Raw genomic sequence first — 12,219 nt, 5'->3', positions numbered from 1 at the left:
CGCCTGTATTCTGACAGGCTACGCCCCCCCTGAGCTGGGATTGGCTACAGCGTTCTACTCAGGTTTGAGTCCCGCCCATTTATCCGACCGGACACGTCTCTCTGAGCTCTGATTGGTTGATTAAGTTAGCTGCTCTCTGAGTCGCTATTCTCACCCAACTATTTTCAGTAAGCACACAAAGCAGGATTCCTGAGTTAGCTAGAGAACTGACATATAAAGACACGAGGAACATTTCTACTGGACAGTCCTCAACTTTGAAGACAGTCCAATAGGAATTTGCTCAGGTCTTGTTTTACTGGACACAACTGACCAGACCCGTAGGTTAAACCGTCTAAAATGAGAAACCTTGCATTGTGCAATACTGCCTTAATGTTAAGAATTAGTTCATAAATGAATACTTAAAATTAGATAGCTAATTAGTTTAAAAATTGATTAATTAGAACTTATTATTTAAGTCTTAGAAATATATAAACAGCAACACAGTAAACAAGGAACGTCCCTGGCCGTTCAAAATAGGTCTAAAAGTAGTCTGTCCGTCAAGGACATATTTTAAACGTTAGTAGACGTCCAAAATCAATCTTAATAAGTTAGTTAAGTGGTGACCAATTAATAGCGTCAATGGACGCCGAAAATGCGTCTAATAGTCGTCTTTTCATTGTCTGTGTTTGGACGTTTTTTCAACTTTCATTTTCAACCTTAAGAGAACGTTGATTAGACGGCAGTCATCACGTTATTTCAAAGTTGAATCAACGGCTAAATGTTTACAGGGAATATGATGTTATATATAAATAAATAAATACACCAGGGGCTATATTAAATTTGCTTATAGCCTATTATTTTAAAAATTGCAGTTTAATTTACTGTTTTGATTATTAGTGAACTGCAGTGTTTAGAGATGTTAATTAGACTATTTACATAGACATTGTTTACTCCACCATTTTGTCATATAGCCTAAATATATTTCACTAAGAAATGGAACATAGAGCGTACAATAGCACAAATAAACAACTTTGTAAACCTTAATATAAATTATTACATTTTACATTAAAATATTGGGATTTCTTTTGGAAAATAATGAATACATAACTGACAAGGTTTTCATGTCAAATCTTGTCTTACTGGAATTCTGTGAAGCTGCTTTGTGACAACATCAGTTGTGAAAAGCGCTATATAAATAAATTTGATTTGATTTGATAACTGATAGCACATACACCAGCATGAATTCTACAAGCCAATCCCGGTGCGGAGGGCAGGGGCTTGTCGGAAAACGGGTGTAATAAACGACACGATTATTCTGAAACAAGTAGAAAATATGGCCTTCAGAGTTTGAGGCTGCTGCGGCCCTGTGAGTGACTCCACAGACAATTCAGCACAGACAGCCGTTACAGCACGTGACTCCAGCAGTAAAATCAGAAACAATAGCCCGAGACTCACGTTCATAAACTGCTGTGTAGAGCTCCTCTGTTGAGAAGTGCCTCAAAAGAAACTCAGATGGGACCAGAGCTGAGGCGACATTTCTGAACAGTTTTCAACTCTGGACTTAAGTTACCTAACTATCTCTTAAACCCACCTTTGTGGAGCAGACCCCGGTAAACAGTTAGTGCCAGGCGTATTCCGAGTTCATGTTTTTAGAGATTGAGTGGTTATAAAATATGCAAAGACTACCCACAGAAGAAATGTGTCGCTCAAATGTTGCTCTTTACTTTGTCAAAAGACATTTTCTTAGATTCCATTTGACTAACAGGAGACAAAAGATGTTTCTGGTCGAGACAAAATAATAGTTATTTGATAATAGTCCGCCCTGTGAAGGACTGGCGCCCCCTCCAGGGTGTATTCCCGCCTTGCGCCCAATGATTCCAGGTAGACTCTGGACCCACCGTGACCCTGAACTGGATAAGCGCTTACAGATAATGAATGAATGAACGATAATAGTCCAAACAGAAAGTTCCTAGCCTTGAGAAGTGCTTGAGATCCTGTCTTTAGTTTACTCAGACACGAGCGTTATCTCAGAAAACAGCTGAAAAAGCTGACAAGACATTAAAAAGCAAACAAGAGACAAGTGAGATTACTGAGTCCATGGACTCTATTTTCTCAGGAGAAATATCTGACTAGCAGCAGGCTGACGTCTGTTTTGTGTTTTCATCAGATCTCATTTCGTAGGAGATATTATGAAGATATTAAGGAAATCTCTCTGATTTTCTGGTGTAACGTTAAAGGAGCTGAGGGTATAAAGGTAAATCGGTGGTGGATGATCTGCTGTGTTCTCTGTGGTTCTCTGTAACATAGGAGGTTTGGGTAATGCCACAAAAATCCCTCACACCAGGATTTACACTCTTTGTGTGTGTGTGTGTGTGTGTGAGAGAGAGAGAGAGAGAGAGGACGAGTAGCACAACCTTGTGGGAGCATTATGTATGACTGAAAACCCAGTGGATAGCTTCACCTTTGACTGCAGCCTTTGATAAAAATGTCTTTTTCCAAGAAATTTTGAAAAATCTACTTCTAAGTAAAGTGGATCAGCTTCGACAAACACAAACACTGTCTGATAAAAATGTTCTTTTATCTTTCCCTTAGGGACATTGTTGATTTTTAGATTATCTCCCCAACCTGCTGCGAGAAACACCCGCCTGAACAACTTGTCGTAGACATTAAGGTTCTTTTTCAGAAGTAATTCAGATGTAGACCTATGGATAATGCTGAGGTACTGAAACAGTTTTAAACTTGATAGATTTCTATTATTATTATTATTATTATCCCTAAAAAATACTCCTTTATCAGGAATGGATTAAAAAAAAATCCCATTACAGCTTTTAAACCACGTTTAAGTTGCATTCATAACTGTGTTATTTAAAAGCTTTTATATACAACCTTTAGAAGCCTTCAGAGGTCTAGTTCCTCTCTGACAATACAACGTTTCTTTAGAAAGGTTCGTTTAGCATCAAATTGCTCTAATCATTTAATCATATAAATAAGCAGAATATTTGGAATATTTAAATAAGCCAGTCCTAAAGAGCTCGGGAACAAATTCCAGACTGAAATAAACATTACACACACTTTATTAGACTAAGGCTGCCCTCTGCTGGATTTGCCTTTAATGTCAGAGTATGATCAACTAACGATTAGTGAAACAATCTCTCCCCCTAGTGTTCAATATATTCATAACATCGTGTATTAAACAGTAGGCAGAAGTACGGAGGCCTGGAGGAGCTGGGTTTAAAAGAAGCATGTAGGGAGATTGGGAGAATGCGTTTTCTCCATTTGTGACCACAATTCCTTATTTAAACCATAGGCGGGATTTTACATGAATACAGAACATGAACCAGCTGGTACATTAATCTACATTAATTATATATGTTTAAAGAAGCAATGTATAGATATACACATGCAGGACTGAATCTAAATATGTGAATGAGGCCTGATAAACTGACTCTTCATTCTACGCCATGAAGCTGTTTCATTAACTTCACTCAAATCTGAGTTTCATCTAAAAAATAAATGAAAGTTTGAACCTCATTCAGTGGAGTGCGCTTTGTTTTTCTAATTTTATTATTATTTGATTATTAAGAGCCAGTGAGTAATTACTTTTATGTGTGGCTTACTGTTCCTTTAAAACTCTTTAACTACAGTTGTGTTAACCTTGTGCTATAACTGGAGCCTGCAGTTTAGGAGTAGCACAGAAATGGTTAGAAAACCACAGCAAGTTTCCAACACCGATTAAGCAGAAAAAAAGGATTTCCACTGATGATCTGCTTGCTTTGGGATGTTTTGAGATTTTCTTCAGTTCTATTTCAACCACTCGTATTCCTTTACTACCATTTGTGTTTATTTAGACTTTGTGTTGTTGTGCTTCATTGTGACGGGATCCCTTTGAAACTGGAGCTTAAGTTTTTCTGTACAAGCCGTATACAGTAATGGTATCTGGCTGTAAGCTGCTGTACCCATCTGCATCTGACAACTAGGGCAACAGTAGAAATAAACATGCAGAAACCATGAAGAACTGTTCTTACTTATTTTATTCAATAATGTATACATACAAAGTGTCTAGAAAGCTACAAAATATCTACCACTTTATCAAGAAGGCATCAAAATGTTACAGAGCAAAGACAAGACCATATGCAGTAAAGAACACATACACATAGCAGGTTTTCTTCTCTCCCGCTCTCACCTTTGCTCCAGCACTTTTACCATCATTATGGATATTAAAAGATATCACACCTTTGTACCAAGAAAAGCCAGAATATATAATTTTATACAAAGCACCTTTTTACAAAAAAATCTCTGCACACAAACCCAATAGTAATTTTTTCATGATACTATGTCGAACTAGAGAATAGTTCACTTTAAAGCCAACGTCTTAAATGGTAATGAACAAAGGAGGTACCAGTACCTACACACGGACAAAATACAAATAAACAATAGCTCAACTGCTGACGTGGGTCAAGATTCCTTTAAGAAAGCAACCACTTAGTGTCCGTCACTATCAAAGTAGTGTCCTAACATTCGTCATTTTAAAGGCATCGATATTCAGCTCCCTATAGTGAAGTAAAGGGTGTGGCAGCTGGAATCATTTTTAAGGTGGAACGGACAGGTCAAAGGTTCCAGCAGTGCAGAAGTAACAGTTTCATATACTGACATCACAAAACCATCGCATACACAGAGAACAGTAATACAGGAAAATCTCCAGGATCCAGAGAACAGAGAGTAGGAAAATGAAGGGCAAACACAAATCAATCAAAATAGTCTGTCGTTTTCAAGTCGAGCGTACTAAAACTCCACGGTTTACATCAAAGAAGTATAACATACAGATCACACGTACAGATCAGTTGAACGTCCGCAACCATCCTCACAAATGATTGGAATGAATATCTCGGGTAAATGGGGGTTAAAACAAAAGAAAAGGTGAAGCTTTTAAACGTCTGTAACAGTAAAGGCCTTCGAAACCAATTCTCATTTGTTAAGTGGACAGTCACGTGATTTTTAGTCCTTTTCAAGGTGTGAATATAATCTTCCAAAAATAAGGATACATCCTACTGGCGATGATTCTCCAGTGTTTAAAGAGAATACAGTAGCACAGTGATGCTATTAAAGGTCAGGGCTCCAAATTACTCTATTTCTGTATTACAATAACGTAAGAAACCGCTCCCCGCCCCCCTCCCCGACAGGTTAATACATTTTGCAAAAAATTTACAACATACAAACAGAGGTGCTTCTCACAATAGTTCACAATTTGCCCCAAAAACAGAATTTCTAAACAAATATTCATAATAATTTCTCTAATCAATAATTGTCAAATAATGTTACCGTAGTTTAATATTTCTCCACTGTCCCTTGTTGTCGACTATAAAATTTTAGAAAGGCATTGTGGTGAATATTTTACTTACATCCACGTATTTGGTTTTTGATCATCTTAGTAATGCAAAATAATATTTTGTCTTTTCTAAGCTGGAAAAAAGGTGAACCAAAGGCACTTTCATGCTACAGTGCAGGAGACGAGGAGGAGGTTATTGTACCTCCATGAAATTTTTGGTCTGTTCCTATATGAAAGGCATGGTCAGTAGGTTGGCTAGTGTTCTTATATATATATATATATATTTATATAAAGTAGTGTGTATGATGCAGTGATAGTTGGAGCCAATGCGCACACTGGCCAGATCTCATCTACAAGCGACATGTAAATAAGGATCTTAGTGTTTCTTGGGTGAAAGAAACCTTCTTTCCACGTTCATGCAGGACGGGAGGCATCCTCTAAGGCACTGTGCTGGATATTGTTTACGCTTTGGCAGCTCTGTACTGTACAATTCCTACAACATGTGACAAGAACGAGAAAGGTCTTCCAGCTTAGGAAAGAGCTCACAGCTTTAGTGGCATCTTTTGGAGGAAAAACATAAAATATATCTATCAGACGACCATGGTTAAGGCTCGCAGTCTCAGAAGAAGACCGGAGGAGGCCACAGAGGCATGGGCTTGGTGTTTTCCATTTAAAGGCAGTAGAACGGACTCCTTAAAAACACGAGAAGCCTAGGAACAGAGGAATAAAGGTTCCTAAGTGGTTCTTTCCTTGGATTTCTTGTTCTAGGAAAAACGTGAAATCTACATTTACAGAACTGGTTTAAAAGATCCATATATTGAAAAGTTGTTTATTACAGAGATTCTTAACCCTCAGGGACTCCGGAAATGTCCAATTTTATCATCTAACCTACCTCACGACATGGAGGATAGAGTAAAAACAAGCACTATCCAGGGGCCCTGAGGACCAGCTTGAGAACGACTGCTTAGGTAAAGTCAAAGAACCCGTTCTGTCACCTTTTGTTTTTAAAGAGAATACATTTTGATGACAAACATAAAGGGGACACGCTTCAAAAGGAGCTTCCCATGTCTTTACCATGTGATTGTGTCTCAACAAATAATCAGAGGAACATTGTCAGCGATCCAAAATGGAGAAAAAAAAAAACCCAAAAAAACAAAAACGTAGGATTGCTCAATAAGGCGTGTCCTACAAGAGGATCCAAGTGCTTGGGACATTGTGACTCTCAATCAGTCCCTGGTACATTACGTAGTGCTTTCTTGCTTTTAGTGATACTCTTCAGCGTTAGAACATTAGCAGGAACTGCTTGGGACTGTTGTGAAGGGGTCAACATCTCTGCTCTTCTTCTTATTGCAGGTGATGACTTGCCATTAGCCACAGCAGAGAGACAGAAGTTGGAATAAACCTCTAGAGCGCTATCACAGTGCAGTCACTCATCAAAAAGTCAGGATTTAAAAAAAAATATTAATAAAATACTTTTCATGGGCCGGAGTTTAGAATTCCCTGAATGCTACAAATGTCTTTTTTAGTGTTTAACTTTATCTTCCTGATGGCCACAATAAATGTTTTTGTTTCATTAACCAAATATTCCAAAATGAAAGTCCTCAAATACTTTTCTTTGGGAAAAAAAAAAAAAAAAAGTACATTATATGTGAGTATATACATCTATACACACAAACTTATGCCTACACACATGCACTCAGACGTTATTGTTTTACATGAACCATAGAAAGAAGGCTAAAATTTTGAGGGTGTACAGTAAAGCAATTAAGAAAAAGCCTGAAGTGATTTCAGTTTGTTGGCCACATTCAATCAAATTTTGTAGTGTAACTATATATATATATATATATAGTTACACACACACACACACACACCCAACCTACGAAGATATTTCCAATAGGCATCATTTTAAATGAAGATTCTTTCCTGTATCAAAACATAATACAACTGTACAGCAATTCACAGCTGCAGTCAAAATGTCAAACACATATACATTATTAATGACCCAAAAAAAAAAAAGTAAAAACAATAAGCATCACCCGGATGTGGGCGAGAATTGTTGTGGGTGAGTGTTGAACTAGAGGCACTGCCACTTTTTTATTGAGGTTCAGAGTCTATAGGACAGAGCTGCTGGTCAGCGCAAGCTTCATTCTTTCACCAGTCTGTAGATGTGATGCTGTGCTCCATGCTCACTGTTGGACACTTCAAACACACATGCCATGCACAGCAGGGTCTCCTGTGTGTCTCTGTTTGTGACCACCTGCCAGGCAGAGATCGAGAGAAAGAGAAATAGTAAATGACTACAAGTTTACATGCAGTTAACACCTCACATGCACACATCCATATACACCGCCAGTAAAATACACTCGGCAACGCCAAGCGTGGGCTTCATGTGCTAGACGGGTGTGAACCCCCCCTGCATAAGGCCAGTGGACAGTGGAACATCCAATAGTTTGGAATGACTTGGAGAGGGGTCACACTAGACATCCAATATCGAGTATAAAGTCTAACCAGAAGAGCAGAGGCTGTTATTTCAGAAAACAAGGGGAACCAATGCCCAGCTAATTCCTTTAACTTGAGAAGAAACATTGGGCGAGTGAATGTCTACAATTTTTGGGCAGCCTTTGAGAGTGCTGCAGTGCTGAAATTTTACAGACCCTGTGTGTGTATGACTACAATGTGAGGAATGTGAAGAAGACAAGATGCATGTGGGGAGTTCTTGAGAGAGCACACCCACAAGCCCATTCTCAGTGAAAGAGAACCAGGGCTCTAATCCCTGTGGTTACTGTCTTAATGAAAGCCCTCCCTATCCACTCTGCGGGAGATTAGGAGGCTCCACGCCAAAACACAGGAATGTCAGGAATGTTGAGCTGAGGGCCAAAGACTCCACCCACCACTCTGAAGTAGGGAGAGGGCTACAGGGCAAAACAGAATTACAAAGGTGGGTTGGCTTACCAAAAGGATGGTGAAGTTCTCCAGAACGCTGTTCATCATGTACTTCTCAGGCAAGTGTTTGAGTTTGTGGATAAAGTTGATCATGTATTCACACATGGGTGACCGACTTATCCGGTAAACGAAGCGGCCGTTTTCAAAACGAGCATACTCCGTCTGAGGAAAATGCAAAAAGAGAGAGCAAGATATTAAACCAACATCAAAGGGACTGGATTTGACCGTTTTAAATCACATATCTTTATTATTTTCCAAAGTACTACCTAGGGCAAAATCATTGTTTTACTTGATAGACTCTATGACTTGTTACCTAACACATACTGCAAAAACATCAGCTTGGTCTGAGGCTTTATATGTGAAATATGGCATTAGGGCAACTTGCAAGAGAAAGCATTCAAACGTCACATAGCAAAAAAACACACAGCATAAACCCTACACACTGTAAAGGCATGGTTGTAATTCAGACATAATATTCCAGGGTAGTCAGATATATATTTGCCTGCATGGATTCATTTATGCCACGTTATGCAACATTTTTATTAAACACACTATTTATAAAACTAGAGCGGCACGGTGGCGCAGCAGGTAGCGTCGCAGTCACACAGTTCCAGGAGCCTGGAGGTTGTGGGTTCGATTCCTGCTCCGGGTGACTGTCTGTGAGGAGTTGGTGTGTTCTCCCTGTGTCTGCGTGGGTTTCCTCCGGGTGCTCCAGTTTCATCCCACAATCCAAAAATGTTGGCAGGTGGATTGGCGACTCAAAAATGTCCCTAGGTGTGAGTATGTGAGTGAATGTGTGACTGTGTGTCACCCTGTGAAAGACTGTCCCCCCCTCCCGGGTGTGTTCCCGCCTTGCATCCAGTGATTCCAGGTAGGCTCCGAACCCACCATAACCCTGAACTGGATAAGCGGTTACAGATAAAGAATTACTATTACGAGGATTATTACTACTACTAATACTACTAATAAGAATAAATAATATTACTCATAAATATATAAATAATATTCTTCATCATGCCCCATGCAGAGTCAGTAAAGGAAAAACAAACACCAACCTCTACTTTCTCCACCACCTGTTTGCCAAAGGAGCAGACTTTAGTGGAACAGGTGATGGTCATGTTCTCCGGGCTCTCATACTGACTTGTCACACCATAGAAAGCACCTGTTTCCTCCTGGACGTTACAGTTCAAGTCGGCCTGGAAAAATACAACAGCGATGTGAGCACAGTTAGGAATGGGCAACAATGATATTTTATAATGAACAGATTTAATAAGTTTATCTTTCAATAACAGCTTTGATTATAAAATTACAGTAAAGGGCAGACAGCCTTATCTTGCACAAACTTGTGAATGCCAAGCTGCCATCTGGTGGACATGGTTAGGGTAGCGCACTTAATGCAGGCTGACTGTAGTCACTGGTATCTTATTACACTAAAGAAGAACAAAAACTGATCTGTTCAAGTGCATTAAGGAACAAATTAGTGAAATATCCAGGAGAGATCTGTATCCCTTAAATCAATAGTTGTACCCATATTCAGCGCTGCATTTTCCATTCACTGAATGAACAATCTGGGGCTTTAGGTGCATCCATTTTAAAAAGCAGTGTATCAGTGTAGCCTTTCAAAGGCAAGATGATAAAGAATAGATTAAATGACATCATGTGTGAAAGCTATTTCACCCTCATGAAAAAGAGCAGCTCTCAGCAGCCTCTTTCTTTCATTAGGACACGATGTTCATTATCAAAATTAATAAAGAAAAAGAAAAAGAAAAAAAAAAAAGGGAAAAAACGCAAATATTCCTCTCCGGCATGCTCTCCTCTTCATTAAGACGGCCCGTTAGATTTTCACATAATATTCAGGAGAGGCATTATTGTGCAGATCTGCAGTTTCATTTGAATTTCAGATCTGCTCATCACTTCAAACGGAATTTTGGCTGCAGTGTGGTCCACTTTGTTGCTCGCCGCTAGTTAGCATTTCGTTTTGGGTAAAACATATGCAATGTTTAAACAGCTATTAGAGTGGCAGCCGGACCTCATGATTGTTTTGAAATATTAGACAGGAACTAGCAGAGGCTTTGATCTGGTGCTTTTCTGCTATGCAACACCAAATATAGCACACACAAGCCCACCTGAAGTGGTCCACTCTCTTCATACTCAACTGGGCAGCAGTTCAAATATTCAGAGAATAAAAACACAGTATGCTACATGATCTATTAATGCTCAAACATTCCCCATATTGCTTGAAAAAGACTCAAGTCCTGTACAATCCAGAGACCTAATGAATGCTACAGTATTTATCTGTAGTTTATAAGAAATCCATTTATTTATCAATTGAAATTCACATACACGTCTCCCGTAATATATAATCATCCAATGCATGTTTGTCATGCTCGATTGACGTTTTTAGGAATAATAAAAAGCATTTTTATGTCATGGTTTTGGCCTTAAACATATTTAAAAAGCAGTTTACAGAGGAGTGTTTCACACATTGTATTGTAGCCAAAGTAGCAGTCAAAGAAAATGTGTCGTCCCTCACCCCCCCCCCCAGCTGCACCTTAATTTTACAGATATCAACATTTTATAGTCAAAATAAATTGAGTCACTGTCATTGTAAAGTACATTAATGTGATAGCATTTGTGCTGAACTAAAAAGCAGACTTCAGAAAGCAGAATTGTCTTGGCCGATCGACAATATTTGGAAAGAAGAAGTGTATAAATTGGGTTTTTAACCAAACCACTCTGAGTGTCAAACTGTGCATAAAATAAGGGAGATGAAGTACTCCAGATAAAGTGCTGATTCGCTGCGAAGAGGCACTCACCCAGAACTTTATGAGGAAGAAGGAATTCTGAGGACCTTTGCCAAAGAGCTCTTTTAGGCCCCCTTTCTTCTCCGGGAATTTGTCATAAATCTGACGAATGTCCACCGACTCCAGCAAGGCATCGTTGTAGGAGTGATTTGTCTGACCGATGTGCACAAAAAGGTGCTTGTTATACTGTGAAGGAAAAGAGATGTAGACTCTCAGAAAGAAGGAAACATTATGCTTTCACACTGCATACAACCACACAAAACAAAATCAGTCCCTTGAGCTTCAATGACAGAGTGACAGTAAATGTACGAGGTGTTTTATGTTATTAGGGCTTTCATACTAACTCATAAAAGCCTATTACTGAGCTATATTTATCAGCTCTACTCCTTCTTTGCAGATGCAACCATTTGAAATATTCAGCTACGCATATGATAAATGGCTGATGTCATACGTTATCGATAGCAAAAACAAAACCCTCCGGAGAATGCAGACAAACAAAGATGGATTGCCGCTGTCCAAGACAAATCATAAAAAATGTGAAGCTCGAGCTCAGGGCTGCCATTTTGAGGGACAGAAATGCACTTGGCCTTTCTGCCTGACCTCGTCTCTTGTCTACTTACAGAAATATAAGCAGCGTGGCATTCCCATAGAGAGAGGGCGAGGTGGGGCTGATAGTAAGTTTTGTATGAATTCTCATATATAATAAAATACTATAAAATGACACTGGTGAAATACATAATTGTGGTAATTTGTTAGACCACCAGTTTAGCATGGCTTGACTTTTAGTAGCACCACTCACAGAGTCTGGGTCCCTCTGCTGCTCCAGGAAGGCTGAGAACTCCACCAGCCTGAGTTTGGTGGTGCCAATTGAGCGGCCCTGCCACGCGGGTACTGTGGGTGCTGGTGCTGCCGTTGACTCATAACCTGATCGCATACACAATAAAACAACATATGTACAGAAGCATATGGATGAAAAAATTTCACTACAAACCCCCAAAAAGAATATATTTTATTTACTTATTTATTTTATTTTAGAGAACATACTTGAAATTGCTGTTGTGACAGCGGGCTGGATGGGATAGGCTTGCTGTGCAAATGGTTTGATGCTAAAACGAGAAAAGAGGAAAAGGACGTCAGGGCGTGGGACACAGATGTCAAGAGGTTTTG

The 12,219-nt window shown here is 39.2% G+C and overlaps 1 protein-coding gene across 7 annotated transcripts in view; it reads right to left on the bottom strand.

Moving 5' to 3' along the window:
- Window positions 1–3,998: 3,998 nt before the first annotated feature.
- tead1b (TEA domain family member 1b) overlaps window positions 3,999–12,219 on the bottom strand; it is a 63,690-nt gene continuing 55,469 nt past the window's right edge. For all 7 annotated transcript variants that reach the window (XM_066647531.1, XM_066647532.1, XM_066647533.1 and 4 more), the window contains 6 exons: window positions 12,097–12,158; window positions 11,852–11,976; window positions 11,065–11,238; window positions 9,304–9,444; window positions 8,258–8,410; window positions 3,999–7,562 (listed from right to left, as the gene is read on the bottom strand). In XM_066647531.1, the coding sequence (XP_066503628.1) occupies window positions 7,449–7,562; window positions 8,258–8,410; window positions 9,304–9,444; window positions 11,065–11,238; window positions 11,852–11,976; window positions 12,097–12,158 (769 nt within the window). In that variant the 3' untranslated portion in view covers window positions 3,999–7,448. The remainder of the gene's footprint in view (window positions 7,563–8,257; window positions 8,411–9,303; window positions 9,445–11,064; window positions 11,239–11,851; window positions 11,977–12,096; window positions 12,159–12,219) is intronic.

This window comes from Hoplias malabaricus, chromosome 16, assembly GCF_029633855.1.
Source record: "Hoplias malabaricus isolate fHopMal1 chromosome 16, fHopMal1.hap1, whole genome shotgun sequence".
Classification (NCBI taxonomy): Eukaryota; Metazoa; Chordata; class Actinopteri; order Characiformes; family Erythrinidae; genus Hoplias; species Hoplias malabaricus.
This window is presented reverse-complemented; position numbering and strand designations above follow the sequence as displayed.